This window comes from Hyperolius riggenbachi, chromosome 10, assembly GCF_040937935.1.
Source record: "Hyperolius riggenbachi isolate aHypRig1 chromosome 10, aHypRig1.pri, whole genome shotgun sequence".
NCBI classification, from domain to species: domain Eukaryota; kingdom Metazoa; phylum Chordata; class Amphibia; order Anura; family Hyperoliidae; genus Hyperolius; species Hyperolius riggenbachi.
In genome coordinates this window covers 110,021,536-110,040,197 of record NC_090655.1, presented here as the reverse complement: position 1 = coordinate 110,040,197, position 18,662 = coordinate 110,021,536, and the positions used below count along the sequence as shown (strand labels likewise).

Genomic DNA, 18,662 nt, shown 5'->3' with positions numbered 1-18,662 from the left:
AGCTTCCAGGTCAGCACTTTGTTAACCTATAATATCGCCCACTTGAGCCATAGGGAAAAATGGACATTACCTTGCACATCAGTTGTCCTTTCAGTTATAACTGACAGCAACTGATATAGTGGAAAGGGCTTCCAGTTCTGACTAGATCTAGTCAGAATTGGAAAAACTCATTCTTAGAAGAAAATAGTAAGCTTCTGAGAGGAACTGACGGCAAGGTAAGTTACGTGATATTAATTTGCAGGTATATCATGTGCTTATTTTAAATAATTTTACTCGGTTCCTGTGAGAGAACATGGAAAAGTCGCCGCGTGTACTGACAGCAAGGCGGCTGGTTCCACATCCAGCGCGGCGGTTTGCACTCAGCAACGTACAGCTGGTGTGGCTGAGCCTGTTAGTTCACACAGGTTTAGGAATGTGCGCGCGCGCGCGCGCTGAAAGGCAGAACTTTTATGATGGTCAAGATGGGGGGATCAGCTGACCAGCTGACCTCAGAGCTGGTAACCATTGGTTGATCACTTTAGGGTGGCGCCAGAGAGCACTGCTCTACATATGGTTACTGCTGGCCACTCTCAAATTGTCTGCCGTTGCGATCACTACGTAGAAGCACTCAGACCTTAGGCAGATCCAACAGTGTGTTTGAACCAGGAGGACCTGGGAATTCACACTGAGCCAGATTACTTGTGTTTTTATTCTGTTATACTTCAGACTAGTTCCAGGGTGTAGAGACCACGGACCTCACACCCAAGACTAGGGAACTTGTGTTATTATTCTGTTATACTTCAGACTAGTTCCAGGGTGTAGAGACCACGGACCTCACACCTAAGACTAGGGAACTTGTGTTATCACTCTGTTATACATCAGACTAGTTCCAGGGTGTAGAGACCACGGACCTCACACCCAAGACTAGGCATTGTTTGATATTTGTTATGACCTGTTGCTTTCCTGACTATTCCTCTGCTTTCTGATTCGGTACCACGCATATCTGATATCACGTTGCCAAACCCTGCCTGTCTTGGATACCGAATCAGCCTTCTGTCTTTATACTTTATCTGTCTGTGTGTTGCCGACCTGGCTTGCCCGACCTCGAGAGCTATCTCTCTCCACTTAAGAGATAGTCTCCAAGATCAGTCAGTGACATCCACCTTCAGGTGTCACTCACTCTCTGGTCCTTCCTACCTTCAGCCTGACTCCACCCCTTGGAGAGTCTCAGGCTGCTGGAAGGTTTCTGTACTCCCCATAGCAGTGTCTTCTGTACTGCTTAGGGTCACCTGTTCATCAGGTGGGTTGCTCAAAGACATACTGTTACACCAAACACTCACCATATATATCTCGAGGTGTCCAGAGGTTAGCACTATATCTGTATTATTGGTGATTCTGCAGATCATCCATAATCAGGTATAGATCTGTATTCTTGGTGATACTGCAGATCACCAATAATCAGATTCTCTCTGCGTGCTGACACCGATCGTTACAGTTCCAGTTCCCTTTAAGCTGTATGGAGACCAAACTGTGATGATACTGAATTTCAGCGGTGTTCATTAATGTGCCTCAGCAGAATAGAACTCTGAGAGAAGTCAGAATCCAGCCATGTGCTCTCTCAGCCATCTGGCAATGAGAAACCATTGAAGTACGTCAAACGGAAATCACTCAAAAGCTTTTAAATAAACCCAGATTTCAGACATCTAAGAAATAATGCAGAAACAAATCAGCTGCCTCTCTCACTGTAGCAGACCGGGCAGAGCTGCTTTTTGCACACAGCATTATCAGTAACATGATACAGTGACTACCTCACTGCATAATAAACCATAATACAGTATGTACGCTGTTACCAATCATCTACAGCAGAAATTACAGCCTCGGCATGATAAATATCGGCTCGCTGCCTTTGTTCCCTCAGAAATTTGGTAATATAATGGAATGTTTAGGAAAGGAGGGGGTGTGTTTAACTACAGGAAACTTCCAAAAATGTGCAGATTGGGTAAAATATACAAGAAAAACACTGTAACTTACTCCTTTGGTGGGTCCAGGTCTTCAGGACGAGCTTCAAAGAACCTCAAGACCTCGTCACACTGTGATATGTTAGGTGGTAACTTAACCAAGGCCTGAAAAATAAAGACAGCATGCCATGAGCAACCAATGCAACTGAGGTTTACATGTAAAACTGGAGCAATAGTGGAGCTTTGTCTTGAAGGAACTAAAAGCTTCCTATATTATTTTATCAGACACTGAAAGATAAGGCTGAATCTTCCACTAGGACCTGTGTCAGGACATTCTCCATGACCTGAAGGGGGAATTCAAGTTTAGCAAATGAAAGCCTCTAAGCTCCTGGGTAACTAACCAGCAGCCAACTAACTGATTGGCAGCTCTTGGCTGTCAAAGGCTTAACCACTTCTCTACCACGTTTTTCCCCTTCAAAAGCTCTTCCCATTCATTTTGCAATAACTATCGCTAATTATCACACTGAAATGATCTATACATCATTTTTTATGGGACAAACTAGGCTTTCTTTGGGCAGTAGTTTATGCCAATAATTATATTATTTTATATGCATTCAACAGGGAAGAAGAAAAAAAATCACCATTTCTCGGCCTTCAGCCATTGTAGTTTAAAAATAAAATGTGCTATTGTAGATGTATTGTGGCCCTAGTACAATGTATGGTGATAATGTTTTATTTTGGGTTAGGGGTGAAGGAGTTAAAAAAAAATAATGAAAATGCATTTAATTTTTCTATGGTAAGTGTATAACGGTGTATTTAGAAGTAGTTTTAGTTTTTGGCCACAAGATGGTGCTATACTAACTCTTTTCTAAAAATAGAAAACAGAATCAAGTGTTTACATGTGCTTGCAGGTGTTTATAAACAAGGACGTAGAAAAGCGTGGCAGAAGTTGCTAAGTGGTTAAAGCAGGAGGGATAGCCATACTATCCCAGGAAAACAAACAATACATATATAAGTAGATAAATACCTGTTCTACTTACATAACATATGTATTGTACTTTCCATGTTTTGATTTCAGTGAATTTTATATAGTAAATAAAGAGAAAACTTTTCCCGGCATTTTCCATTTTTATTACCTCTAAATGAAGCCAATTCTGATGCCATTTCTTCCCTTACTCTTTTTTTTCCCCCTGAGAAATTGCACTGTCAAATCTAGCTTGCTTTGTAAACACATGTGAGCACACCATAGATCGTATTTCAAATGCTCACTGAACTGCCCTCTGCCAATCAGTGAGGAGCAGGAATGTGGGAGGGGTGATGACAAGCTTCCTTCTCATTGGCAATGTACCAAATAGAGCCAGAATGATGGAGATAAGATTCATTACAGCAGAAACATGTTTGATTAGATTTGAATGCTTGCAATGCAGGGTCAGGTTGCACAATAAACACAGAGCAGCGGATAAATGGAATTTGATTTTATGGCTGACAAATCCGCTTTAAGGCTGGTTCACACATCTAATTTTGATTACCCAATTTTACCAACTCCATATAGTATGTGTACTTACTTACACAATCTGTTTACAGTATTCAAAAGCCCTCATACGACATGGCAGTGGTAAAATTGGCCAATCATTGGCCAGTTAAAAGTGGATGTGTGTACATACCCTAAAGTATACCTGTGACTTTCAAATACTTACCTGGGGCATCCTCCAGTACCCCTTGCTGTCCTCCCAATCTTTTGGCCTTTCTGTTGGGCTGTGATCCAATCGAGTTGCGGGTCACTGAACATTTGTGGTCCCAGCCAAGTGTACCACCGAGTGTACCACACTTGTGCAGAAAACTCCCCGCCACAGATGCGCAATCAGGGGGCACACGCAGCTGGGACCACAAATGTTCAGTGACCCGCAACTCGATTGGATCACAGACTCTACTGCGGCTTAATGGAGGAGACTGGACCAACACAGAGGGATGTAACGGACTATAGTGGGCTGGAGGAATCCCCAGGTAAGAATAAATCCTTGTCTCAGATTTACATTAAGCCTGGTACACACCTTTAATTTGGATTTGATTTATTTCCATCTGTAAAACAGTCTATTTGCCATACACAATTAGACTACGGTATATAGAGGAAGCAGAGGCTGAAGAATCTGGGAAACTGCCCATACATGTTCATACATCTGTGCACTGACATCTTGTCTGCACATGGTATTGAAAGAACAGACAAGGTTCAGTCGCAGAGGCTTCCTGCCCCTTGCATGTTATTGTCCTTTGCAGTACAGACAGAAGTGTAATGTGATGAGGCTACTGGTCCTGTATGGCTGCTCTGGAGGTGCACACAGAGCTAATGAAGTGACTCATTAGGATTCCACTGAAAGGGAGTGTAACAGACTATGACATAAACGCACTGGGAATCTCATTTAATAACTGTATGCTTACCCTGCAATACTCATCAATGGGTTTTAGTCTTTTCACCGCTACATCCCGTATGTGACTTCTTCGAAACAGAATTTTACCTAGAACATAAAACATATATATTCATTACTGAGCGTTTACAGAAGACCGCTACAGAAGATACACATCATCTTCAAGGGAAACGAAAGTGAGAGAGAGAGAGGAAAAATATACAGTGTAAAGGTGTCAATACAGGCAGGGGTGTTACTATAAAACATGGGGCCCCTGAAGCAAGACTGATGGGGCCCAATGTTTACACCCTTTCACTTGCCAAGCCCTTGTGACTCTCCCAGCCTGGGGCCCATCTTATGATGGTCCTAAAACAAGTGTGGCCATCATGATCTTCACACCCATATCAAGTGTAGCCATAAAACTCCTGATCTGAAGGCTGGACCCCTTTATCTGAGGGAGTGAAGTGGTAGTTGGCTTACAGCTCTGGCCCCCCTGCAGTCACAGGAACTTCTTCCCTCTAGTTACGCACCTACATACAGGGGGTCTATGGTCTATTGCGGCACAATACACCAAGACGATTGATCCCTTTTTGATTTTCACTTGATAGGATAGTGATCAATTCCTACATGGCAAACTCAATTCAGAAGAAATCTATTGAGCATTAACTGAACCACAAATGTAGTAAATGCTCGATGCATTGTGACGCTATAAAGCCATCGCTCCCCAAGTTCCTGCCCTGCCCACCTCAAACAGAGATTTCCAAACATGTCCAATCAGACTTTCTAAAGATAAACTGCCCAAAATGAATCAAAATTGAATCTATAAGACAGGGGACACACTTGTTTAAAATTGCATGTGTTTTCCGCAATGCAAAAACGCACATAAGGCTTCCCAGAGCACAATCGCGGAACAATGTGCGTTTTTACGCCTCTGTGAGGCGCTTCGCCCAGCTACAGACCTGCACTGTACCTACTCTTACCTATTGCCTGATGAAGCAGGTCATACCTGCGAAACGCGTAGCATTTTTCCCTAGAGTATCTAAATAAATGTATTCTTATAAACTTTGTTGGCATATCTTGTGTCTGTTTGGAGGAGGTAAGTCCACCAGTGCCTCCACAAATTTTAAACTTTTTAGACATTTTTATTCTTCTGGCGCCTCTGTATCCCTGTTACAATGTTCTAAGTCCATCCTTAGTGGAGGGGTGTCATCCCCTTTTTTCCTAATCTACGGAGAGCAACTTCTTAATCCTGAGTGGGGTAAGGTCTAATCTCCCCACCTGCTGTTCAATGGTTGCCTTTGAAGTAACCCTGCTTTGTGAGTATATTTGTATTTACTCTATCAACTTCATCCCATGTTACCAGTACAGGTAGACTAATGCTGGGAATACACGGTTCGTTTTTGCCTTCGTTTAAACCTTCGATTCGTTCGGTAAACGAATCGAGTGTTGAAAACGTATGTGAAAATAGTCATAATCTCATTATAGTTTCGATTAATAGACCCCAAAAACGAACGACTAGTGATCGAACATGTTTGATATTATCTCTCTTTATCCATCTAATCGAGCCATTGGTAGGCTTGATGGCTGTTCAGATCGATTATATATTCGTTTATGCTAGTCCGTCCCTGTAAAAAGGGATTTTCGTTTCGTTTCTTTGCAGCCTTCGATCATTGGGAAAACGAAACCATCAGAATCGAAAAAAAAAACGAAACCGTGGCTGGTGATATTAACCGTATGATCGATTATTTCGGGATCGAAAAGGACAAAAGGCACAATCGAAACGAAGGTTTAAACGAAGGCAAAAACGAACCGTGTATTCCCAGCATTACAAACGCCCGACTTACGAACGACCCGCCGATACGAACGGCATGGATTCTCTGTTTCCATGGGAACAAGCCAAAAAAAATTCAAATTGGACTTGTAGTTTTTGAGAAAATCGATTTAAAAAAAAACCTAAGAAAAAATGGCTTTTAAACTTGTATAAACAGGTACAGAGGGCAGAGGTGACACAGATGGGGACACTGGAAGCACAGGGGGGCACAGAGGAGGTACAGGGGACAGAGATGGCACAATGTTCCAACTTAAGAACAGACTCAGGTTAAGAACCAACCTACAGTCCCTATCTCGTTTGTTAACCGGGGACTACCTGCACTATATTTGGCTCTAGGTGTCCCGATCTTTATTCTCTGCGCATTGTTTATTGTCTGCCTAGGCACTACTGCTGCTGCTGTCCTGTGGTAGCTCTGGCCTCCCTTCCACCAATACTGAAAGACAACTACTATAATCTATACAGAAATAAAGTTCAAATGCAACATTATTTTTATTTACGTGCCCCTGAATCGGGGACAGAAAAAAATGCATGAAGGTCATGGTGGGCTAGATTTACCCTTCCCTGAATGTGCTGGCACTGCTCATTGTCCTCAGCTTCTCCCCCCAAATATTCTCCAATCAAAGGAAGCTCCCCCTAGAGGAGAAGTGTATTTCAGAACCATGTAGGCCCAGGTCCGACCACGTGAGCACTGCTAAAACACTCATTTAATAGGTTTGTCACTGATTCAGAAGTACTTTAATACTGTTCTTTAATTCTGAAAAATTTTCTTTTTGTCATCTCTTCCGTTTTTTGTCTCAAGTCCTACAACCTTCAGATTCCTTCCCCAGCTAAAGCCTCGTGCACAAGCAAGCTAAAACTTGGCCGAGGCCTGATGCCTGATAAAGAACACCTCTGCTGAGAATCTAGCACATGTACAGGCAGCGGCCCCCAGTGCTCCCCAACACCTCAGCCAGCGATCAGTCTAGTGGATTGATTCAGCTGAGCTCATTGTTCTCACCATTCACCCCCGCACCTCTCTGTTGGCCATCCGTGTCCCTACATAGTAACCGAAGACGTTACAAGCCTTCAGGCTAGTGACAAAACCTGTACAGTTATGGCCCTGCAGTGATGCCTGAGGGATCTGGTCCCGATACCGACTGGGCATAATGCCTCAAAAGATTTGTATAAGATTTACATAAAGCCTTGCATGCAAACTATTTTTCCTAGGCCAAAATGATGATTTATAATCGCTGAGGCAAAAATCTAGTGTGCGCACAGGTGTACCATAATGTTGGTGATGGGGTTGTTGGTTATTCAGCATGTTGGATCACACATGACTACTATTATTTCTGCAGAAACTTCAATAGACATTGGCACAGTGGGTTACTTAGCATCACGCTTTGCCTTCCCCTCTCCATAGAACACAACAGGCTCCTCAACAGGGCATACATCTATCATTGACATCTAAAATGATCATCATTTATTCTGTGCAGCAAAATGTAGTGTGCACTAGAAGTGAACTTTTCCTTTTAGATAACATTACCTCTCGTCCCTTAAAAAATTGCATTGGCGTGTCTCACTACCATGCATATTTTCCCTAACTTAATCTGTTTTCCCCACATTAATCTGTCCCCAGCATTTGGAATCTATATTAGAGTAACTGAAATGGAAATATGAAAAACAAAACGCCTACAATGTATGGTAAATATATTAACAACAATTTAATCTATCACTATGTAGTCTGGTTCCAGGACTGAAACAGTAGCTGAAATACTACAGGTGGGAGCTGCAAAGGAAAGTTGACCTAAATAAGCAGAAATCTTATTTCTACAGATAAGACTGTAGCAGGGATGTGTGAATGACATTGCACGTTTAAAGTCCTGTATCCTCAGCTTCTGCGCTAGGCTGTTGTTGGGAACAGTGTCAAAAGGCTTTGCAAAGTCCAAGTATACTACTACATCTATAGCTTTCCCAAGATCTAAATTATCATTCACCACTGCATGTACTGTTGCTATGGAGACTGGAGGAGGGACAGAGGTGCAGAGTATATAGGAGTGGCTTGTGGTAGGCAGGGTAAAGAGGGGAACAACATCCTAGTCACTCACACATTAGATTCTCAGCAGAAATGGCTATGACTGTCCACCTCTGCTGGGTTTATGCGTTTTAGCATGTGCACAGGGCTTTAGCCTTGCCTCTGTACTATGTGCTGGCTGAGAAGGTCTGTAGGTATAGCAAGTTTAAAGTGCAGTTCCAGGGTCATCTGGTTAGTGTACTAGTAAGGCTATTGCTTCTCATGTGCGATTTTAGCCTTTGACCAGAGTTCAAATTCCAGCTCAAACTAACATGTAAAACAGTAAGGAGTCTTTAGGCAAGGGACCTAGTCGCCCTAAGTGGCTGAAGCCCTGAAGAGCTTTTGAGTCGACAATGAGAAAAGTGCAATATAAATATTATGTGTCTTGTTTAAAGAAAAAACCTAAAGACAGTTGTCTTTGTTGATTGGGAATTGTAATATAGATTTTTTTTTCATTAAAGGATATCGGAATTGAAATTTATGCTACAAATGAACTCAATATATACTTAAATGAATGTCTCCACACTTGGATCACTGCCTCTGTTTCCCTACAATAGGCCTTGACCACCAATGGTCGGTGGCCTATGACTCAGATATTCTTCTCCTGCACATTGCCCAGTTCGCTTTCTGCTGCCGCACTGCCCACATTCCCGGCATCTTTGTGATCAAGGCACCCATGCTCACAGTGCATGCGTAATCATCGTTTATTGCTTTTTCTTTATAAGATAGGTGCACAATGACAGTCATTTTGACAGATAAAATCTGGATCTTAAAGGTAGCCATACACTGGTCGATTTGCCATCAGATTCGACCAACAAATAGATTGCTCTCTGTTCTAATCCAACCCCCCCCCCCCCCCCCCACTCCCCACATACTTTACCTAAAGCCTGGACCCGGGCATCTTCTCCGCATCGGCTCCCGGCTGGCATCTTCTCCCATCACTTTCCGCATCACGACATCCGCGTATAACGCCCTCTATTTGTACTTCCGCTGTCACTGCAGTGACACAGGAAGTTATACATGGAAGCCGCCGGATGCCTGCCGTGATGCGGAGAAGATGCCAGCCGGGAGCCGGGAGGTGATGCGGAGAAGATGCCGGGAGCCAGCTTCAGGTAATGTATACCTGTGTCGATCGTACGCCGCTAGCGACGCGCTCCCTACCCACGGGCGATCGACGGTAATTTCCTGCACGGAGCGATCGATGGGATTGATCTATTTCGGGACATCCCAGTGATCGAATCTGCTGTCGATCGGCGGGTAATCAGTTGGTGTATGGCCGGCTTTACTCTCTACATGTTCATGTGACTAAACTGGAAGAGGCTGATACTGATAAGGAGTGAGCATGCAACTGTTAGTAGTTGAGGGTCTACGATTTGGTGCAGCAGTTTTTTTTACCATTTTTAATTTTGTAAAACTTTCTAACACAACTTGTCATGCCTAATCAGTTTAAAATGCTTTACTAAAAGCATAGAACAAATGTGTCTGAATTGGGACTTTATTGGGGAACAAATATCAAATCAAATTGACAGTTTAGGATCAAATATCCAATCTAATTCTATCTGAAGTACAGCACTTATTCAATAGAATTGCCGTATTCTTTCTGAACTTAAAATACAAGTAAACATAGCTGACCAGAATACTGTAGCCAGGCCTAATTTGCTTGCGAACAGGAAAAACATAATAAAATAAATAAACTGCACACATCACAGTTATAATTTCCACCCGCTGAGCAGAAAACATACAGCACAAAGATTCCATTTAAACATTAAAAAAGTGTCACGCTGTTCTTATCACAGAGCGCCAAGGGAATGTGGAGAGCGCGTGTTAACTTTGAAAATCTGGTACCGCCACCACTATACTATGAAATATGCTGCGCATCAACATCCAACAAGTCCAGTCTGTGACAACACTGCTGTCCATTGTGTACTTCAAGTAACTATCCATCCAACTGGCAGGCACAGAAGTCTACTGAAATCAGGCACCAGCATGAGACCGCTCATGATGCCAAACAGTTCACATACTGAGGAGATCTCACTAGCTGGACTCTTACATCTTACAAGCTTTAAATGATACAAACATGTACAGAATACATTTTAATTATTTTGTATTTATATTGTGCAGACCTCTTCCACAGCGCTTTTCAATATAAATGGTAGTTATGTCACTGAATGTCCCTAGAGGGGCTCACAATCTAACCCCTACTTAACTGTGGCTGGATAGTGTACTGGTTAAGGGGTCTGCCTCTGATACAGTAGACCATGGTTCCAATCTCTTCCTTGTTAGTAAGCCAGAGGTGCCTGGCTCTTCTACTGACCACATATGCTATTGCTCCGTTGTTATTGCCTGATGAAGTGGGCTCAAACCTGCGAAACGCGTTGCATATTTGTTCATAAATAAAATATATTGTCTTTACTACAGCCGTTGTGTGTCTACTTGGAGAAGGTAAGTCCATCACTACCTCCTCTATTTACCAAGAATTTGGTTTTTAAGCTCATTTAGGTTCCTTTTATCCTTTTGGCGCCTCTGTTCTCCTGCATAATATTGAGTCCACCCTGGGTGGAGGGTTGAACCCCCTTTTTTCTCATCTACAGAGGGCGACTTCTTATTCCTGAGTGGGGTCAGGAAAATCTCCCCACCTGCCTTTACAGTGGTTGCCTAATGGTAACCCTGGTTTGTGAGTATTAATATTTACTCCATCTAGTAACCATTTATCAGTACATATTACACTATTGGGGCTCTTGGTGTTCCTTGTTTTTTATCTCGTTGTTAGTAAGCCAGCACCTATTCAGTAGGAAACCTTGGGCAAGACTCACTAACAATGCTACAGCCTATAGAGTGCCCCAGTGGCTGCAGCTCTGGCGCTTTGAGTTCTCCAGGAGAAAAGCACAATATAAATGTTATTTGCCTTGTTTATCATTGTCATATGTCCATGGTACTCAAAAAATTTTTGGTGGAAGCAACTTATCTGTATGTTTTTTGGGGTTTGAGAGGAAACCGGAGTACCTGGAGTATATACAAACTCTTTGGCGATGGTGACCTGGCCCAATTATGAACCGGGGACCCAGCAATACAAGGTGAGAGGCCCTGACCACACAAGCCCTTTCGTATCTGAATTTGTCAAACATCTTTCAGCTTAAACCTGCATCTGCTGTAACTGTCTAGTTATTAGGATCTCAACACATGGTACACCGACCCCTGAGGATTTCAGGGGGGGTTCAGGGGGTACTTGAACTTATTGTAGTCAATGTATCATAATGAGTTTGGGGTTTAAAAAAAATGATAAATCCTACAGAAATAAGACTGAATAAGTATTTTAGTTCATTAAAAACATAAAGGAATAATTGAAAAGCATCTATAAACAACTGTAGAGTAGACCTAACAAATATATATGTATAATGGGGTACTTAAGATGATGTTATTCACAGTAGCGGGTTCTCTGAAAACATCATCTATTATAAAGGGGTACCTGTTGAAATAATGTTGAGAAACACTGGATTTGCTGGAAGCCACGTTGGAATCTTTGGAGTAAAAGACTTCCCAGAATTCAGATCTCTGCAATCTGTGTCACTGGTTCTTCACAAAGCAGGAAGCAAAATTTCTCGCAACCTATTTTACCCCTTAAATTTTTATAGGCGTACTGCACTGTCTCTGTCGCACGAAGGAATCATGAACATCTGAAGGTATATGCTGGGGATGCACATACCTCACTTTGTCTATTTTTTCCTACCTCAATATCAGGTGGAAGTACAGTACTAACCAGAGGCGGCCTTAACGGGGGCAAGTGGGGCACCTGAAGGGGGCCCCGCAATCATGGCCACTGCGCTCGCACTGAGAGCCCCGCTCTTCCTGGTCGGCTCATGCTCAGGTGCTAACCCAGCGGCGCACGCGTCCTTGATTGCATGCCCATGGACGAGAGCACCCTGTTCATTGACATCATTATTTACATCATACGTATCGCACTCCCGGGCCATGGGCGTGCAAAATACCACTGACCCAGCACCGACCACTGCGAGTCTGCAATAATCAACCTCTCACAGGACTCAGTAGCATCATATTTTGGAATTTGCTATACAGGTAAAGACTCTACAATACCACCAACAGAATCAGAAGTCAGCCAGCAAATTCAGGCCAACAGACACAACACATATCACCCTGTCCCCTGGTGGTGGTGCAGAAAATGCATGGGGAGCTCCCTTCTCCCCCATTCAGCCTAGCACCCATCCCCAGCCAGTCTGGTACACACCCCAAGCTCCCCAGCCAGCCTGTATTTATCCCAAGCTCCCCAGCCAGCCTCTACCTATCCTTAGCTCCCCAGCCAGCCTGGTACACATCCGTAATGCCCCAGCTAGCCTAGTACCTATCCCTAGCTCCCCAGCCAGCTTAGTAACCATCTCCAGTTTTTGGTTAGCTTAAAGTGAACCTTAAGTCAGAAAAAAAAATGCGTTTTACTCACCTGGGGCTTCTACCAGCCCCCTGCAGCAGTCCTGTGCCCTCGCAGCCACTCACTAATCCTCTGGCCCCCCGCTGCCAGCAAGTTTCGTTTTTGCCGACAGGACTGGCCACGCGTAGCTTTCTCCGCATTCCCGACTGCACTGCAATTAGCGCTATTGCAGGCCGCAACGCGTACAAAAATATGCGTTGCCGCATCTATGCGCTCGTAATGCGGCAACACATATTTTTGTACGCGTTGCAGCCCTCAGTAGCGCCAATTACAGTCGGGAATGCGGAAAAGGCTACACTTGGCCAGTCCTGACGGGCCTGTCGGCAAAAACGAAACTAGCTGGCAGCGGGGGACCAGAGGATCAGTGAGTGGCTGCGAGGGCACAGGACTGCTGCAGGGGGCTGGTAGAAGCCCCAGGTGAGTAAAACTCATTTTTTTTTTTTTACTGGCTTAAGTGTCCCTTTAATGGCCTTTAAACAAACATAATTGTTCTTAAACAATAATAAGGTGTACTGCATTAGAAGTGGACAAGCCCGTGAGCATGGTGGTATGGTAGATGGCCTATACTTATGGCTCTAGGACCCGCATATTACACTCGTCCCAAGCCTTACGTACTCTAATGGTGGCCACTAATGATCCAATCTTTTTCATCCAATCTTACCATTTCTATGTAATATAAGGTAACTGCCTGAAGTATCCATTCAGTAAATTCACTTAATTTACCCTTATACTACATAGATTTGGATGAAAAAAAATTGGATCATTAGTGGCCACCATAAGGAATCAGAAAGCAAGCATCATTAATCATGCACCCACAGCCGGGAGTGCTGTGCGCATGCCCAGAAGGTAGCTGGGTCAGCGCCTGCGCACTAATGCTTGACCTGGTTCCGGGGTGGGGGTGGCGGTGTTTGCGCAATAATGGAGGGGAACGGAGGACGTTTTTACTTTTTCATTCAGCTCTAGTATCCTTCAAGAGTTACATTTAGAATTTTGCATTGAAGTCTATGGTGCTGACAGTCCACGTTAATTGTGAAGCCCCCGACACAAATTCACTATTTATGGCAAAGAAAAAAACACTTTGGGCCCTTTTCCACTAGCAATCGCAATCACAAATAACAATCGCCAGCGATTGCGATTTTTCATTAATTTTGTTATGCGATTGCGATTTTCATTTGCATTGCACTATCCCTCTGAAAATCGGTCCAGAAAGTTATCGCGATTTGCGATTTAGAAATCGAATCACTATAGTGGAAAATACTTCTCATGATTTCTATGATAAAGTAGCAACCCTAGCGATTTAAAAATCACTAGCGATTCGCGATTTTGCGATTCAGCTTTGTAGTGGAAAAAGGCCCTTTGTAGTTTTAAAAAAAATTTTTTTAAAGTTTGGCATGAAAAAGTGATGTATAAACCCCTTAAATGCCAGATTTCAACATATTTGTCAATAAATAAGAAAATGGACAGCCTACAGTCCCCCCTCCCACTGCTAACCACTTGGGCCCCATGCAGGCTTGCAGTGGCGTACCTAGGGTATTTGACACCCGGTGCTGATTATCCATAGACACCCCCACCCCCCCACCCAAAAAAAAAAAAGTGACAGCTGTCTAATAAGTCTATAGTAGGGATTACATTGACTCCTATGAGGGAATTGACTATGTACTCGTATAGCTCTATGGAAAATGTCAGCGCTATATAGATACATAATATAATATGGAAGGGCATTAGACTAAAGGTGGGTACACACGTCAGATAAGTCTTTGGAAAATAAAAGATCACAGACCAATTTTACCCCCTTCCATGTAGTATGAGAGCCATACCTACACAGTCTATTCTATGGAGCTAAACTCCTCATCAGATAAAAATCTTTGCAGGATGATGTACACAAAGATGCTGTACACACATTCAACTGTTCCTGCAAAATGCATTCATAGTCTATGATATCTGCAGATTATCATACACACCTTGTTTAACAAATATTCATCTGCAGATCAGATCCACCAGGATGGATCTTCAGATCGGCAGATAACTGTCTGATATGCAGATGATTGTCCGTTAAACAAGGTGTGTATGAGATCTGCAGATATCATGGACTATCAATGCATTTTGCAGGAACGGATCTTTTGCTGGAACTGATCTTTTGCAGATACTGGTCTGTTGCATGTGTACAGCATCTTTGTGTGCAACTCTTTGTGTACACACCTTTGTGTGCAGCATCTTGCAAAGATTTTTATCTGATGAGGAGTTCAGCTCCATAGAATAGACTGAGTAGAGTATAGCTCTTATACTACATGGAAGGGGGTAAAATTGGTCTGTGATCTTTCATTTTCCAAAGACTTTTATCTAATGTGTGTACCCACCTTATGACTATGGTAGAATTATGCTATGCAAAAACGCCTGAAAACCCGCTCGGTGTGCCCCAGCCCTAACTAAGGCTTTTTTTGACATGCATACAAAAAATGTTTTATGTGAACTAGCCTATTGATTAACATGTGCTGTCAGAGCTAATGTGTTTTCACATACAGGAAAATATAAACTGTGAATATACAAAAAAATGTTATTTAAAAATCCTGAAACTGGGCTTTAAATAACACATATATTTACACAGACCTGTATATAAAGCCTGAGGCCCTGTTCACAGTGGTCAGTTGCGATGCAGAATAATTTTGCATGTTAACTCACTGCCCATACAATTCTATGGGCCTGTTCACAGTAACGAATCACTAACTCGCTGCATGCAGGCTTTGTATTAAAGTCTATGTCCAATCTTCATTGCAGTTCACACACATTTTAATGAGTGAGTTATGCAACTGACCACTGTGAACATAGCCTCAAAGAGGCGCTTCTGAGGAGCACTGTACTCACTGCTTCTATTTTCTGCACATTATAGTAGATAAAAAGCACCATTCTAATCATTATCACTGCTGTGCTATCTGTTGTCATTAGCTATGGTCACATGATGCTGCCTGAGCCAGCCTCTAGCAGTGGCAGTTATGGTCTCACACTGCTGCATGAGCCAGCCTCCAGCAGTGGCAGTTACAGTCTCAAGCTGCTGCATGAGCCGCCTCAACTGTCACTCCAGGCCTAGCAGCATTTGATGCAGCAGCATACCTGGTGTTCTCCCTGAACTGATCCCTGAATTTGGCTATATCTTACTTCTACAACATGTTTTTCCAACTGCTCTGCTACGTTTGGCTCTGCCTAGTGCCACCAGTCCTTGCCTGGCAGTTTTTCATCATTTGTGGCAGAATCTGGACTCTGGCTGGACACTGTAAGTATCAGCAGTACACACAATATGACACTATGTTTCCACATATCTCCACTAGATATTCACATTATCAGCCATAAGGGGGTTCCAAGGGAGGATATTTATTAGTAGTATTTAGTGTTTATATAATAAATGGCTATCCCTATCTATCAAGGGTCCATTTGTTTTTTAAATCTAGGCCTTTCCACAGTGGCATAGCAATAAGAGATGCAGAGGTAGCGACCGCACCAGGGCCCTTGGGCCAGAGGGTCCCCAGGGGGTCCACTTTCAGCCACAGTATTAGCTCATTATTGGTCCTGTGCCGGTAATAATCACTTCTATAGATGCTCTGAATAGTAGTAATCATCATCAGTAATCAAACTGTTCCCCATCCCCTTCTTGCACCTCTGACACTGTGCTTGTTCTTGGCAGGTTTTGGTGTTCCGTATCAATTGTTATGTATAGAGTGCTGGGGGGCAATGGAAAACTTGCACTGGGGCCCACAACTCCTTAGCTACGCCACTGGCTTTCCATGTTGCCACAGCAACATCCTCCTGCTGATGTAAAATGTGTGTACAAGGGACTGTACCATTACTGTGGCAACTGCACCCTTATGTCAAGTAATAGATACTGAGGCATACATGCAAAAATGGCATCGGGGAAAAAGGGCACGTGGTGTAAACGATAAGCGGTAACATAAAAATATTGTGTTGTGTTTCGTTTACAATAATGTTTTACAAATGAATAAAACATTTAATAATGTGTATGAAATCGCAAATTGTGAAAATGATAATTTTACCTGTTTTAAAAGTAAAACTTATAATTACGTTTGTTAAAAAACGATAATATATGTATAATCATTATAATTGTATAATATTGTGAGTACAGTAAGGGATACAATTTTAAATAACGTTTTAGTTAAATACGATAGATGTTTAGTATTTTTATAAACATTATTCGTTACAGGCGCATTCTGTAAACTTAAATCATCACGAGCACAGTTTGAAAACGTTAATAATCTCCGGGCGACCTGTTTTCCTATTCGCCGCCCATCAAATGATATTTATTATGGGAGTGAATGGCGGCGCCTTTTTTGTCCACTTGCCTCATGCGCTCAAATTTCCTGTCACAATACTGAGGCCTTTCCATGTTCCCATAGCAACTGCAATCCAAAAGAGTAGAAACTTTGGCTGATTCAGTAGCATAGCAAGAGGGGATTCAGTGGTTGAGATCACACTGGGCCCCTTGGTTTAGAGGGGGCCACCAGGAGCCTTCCTTCATCCATCTTATTTGCTTTTCATTGGTGTTATGCTGGTAATAAACATCTCTATATGAGCATTGCACAGTGGTAATCATTAAGAAACTGTTTCCTTATTCTGATTACACCTCATGGGCACTGCAGCTGTCCTTGATAGGTTTTGGGGCTCCATATCAATACAGTGCTTGGGACCCCATGTAAAACTTGCACTGGGGCCCCAAGCTACTTAGTTACGCCACTGGGGTGATTAATTTAGCTACTGCCTTTTTTGTAAAGTAGTTGATACCGGGGTCTTTCTAAGTTGCTACAGTAACTGCATCCTAAGGATGTTTTTACACCTGGCCATTGTGTTTGCAGCATGATGCTCCGCACCATCGCAACGCAAAAAAGTCATCTATATAACCCTTGCGGCAGAGTGTGCGACGGTTATATGCTGCATGACGTACTCCCTGATGGACAGGAAGTAGGTCACTGGGATTACCGGGTCTTTACATCGTATCTCCGTCATTCCGCGCATGCGCGCCGTACTGCCGCCGGCAACATATTTAAAATCCCTGCGTCACCGATTGACTTACATAACTTCCACCACCATTGCATCTCCGCGGAAGTTGAACACGCTGTTGACTTTGCGGCGGCTCAGCGGACAATCAGGCACATCTGGCATGACGCATTAATTGTGCTATGCCCCATTACCTTGTATGGTGGCTGGGTGGTGTAATGGTTAAAGGGACTCCGAGCTCAAGTAAAAAAAGAAAGTTGTACTCACCCGGGGCTTTTTCCAGCCCAGTGCTGGTCGGGAGGTCCCACGACGGCGTCCTGGCTCCTCTCCTAGTCCCCGCTCCGGAATGGCTGACCGGCCGCAGCCCGGGCGACACTCTGCTGAGTGTCGGGCTGTTCCTTCCGCGTATAACGCAGCTGACGTCACACGCCGGCCGCCTCGCGTCATCACGGCGGCCGGCGTGAAAGTACTGCGCATGCGCGATTAAAACGCGCATGCGCAGTACTTTCGCGCCGGCCGCCGTGATGACGCGAGGCGGCCGGCGTGTGACGTCAGCCGCGTCATACGCGGAAGGAACAGCCCGACACTCAGCAGAGTGTCGCCCGGGCTGCGGTCGGTCAGCCACTCCGGAGCGGGGACTAGGAGAGGAGCCAGGACGCCGTTGTGGGACCTCCCGACCAGCACTGGGCTGGAAAAAGCCCCGGGTGAGTACAACTTTCTTTTTTTACTTGAGCTCGGAGTCCCTTTAAGGGCTCTGCCTCTGACACAGGAGACCAGGGTTCGAATCTCGGCTCTGCTTGTTCAGTAAGCCAGCACCTATTCAGTAGGAGACCTTTGGCAAGTCTCCCTAACACTGCTACTGCCTATAGAGCGCGCCCTAGTGGCTGCTGCTCTGGCGCTTTGAGTCCGCCAGGAGAAAAGCGCGAGATAAATGTTATTTGTCTTGTCTTATTTGTCTTGTCTTGTATTGTCGTTGCATTGCCCTGTGGTAACTCAACGC

At 43.8% G+C, this 18,662-nt stretch overlaps 1 protein-coding gene across 6 annotated transcripts in view; it reads right to left on the bottom strand.

The window, feature by feature from the left end:
- The window catches only part of SH3PXD2A (SH3 and PX domains 2A), a 455,860-nt gene that overhangs the window by 225,005 nt on the left and 212,193 nt on the right, over positions 1 to 18,662 (bottom strand). For 4 of the 6 annotated variants that reach the window (XM_068257340.1, XM_068257342.1, XM_068257341.1 and 1 more), the window contains 2 exons: positions 4,374 to 4,450; positions 2,011 to 2,102 (listed from right to left, as the gene is read on the bottom strand). In XM_068257340.1, coding sequence (XP_068113441.1) covers positions 2,011 to 2,102; positions 4,374 to 4,450 — 169 coding nt within the window. Of the gene's footprint in view, positions 1 to 2,010; positions 2,103 to 4,373; positions 4,451 to 7,953; positions 8,021 to 8,143; positions 8,160 to 18,662 lie in introns of those variants that run through there. The other 2 variants (XM_068257346.1, XM_068257344.1) reach the window with 2 other exon arrangements.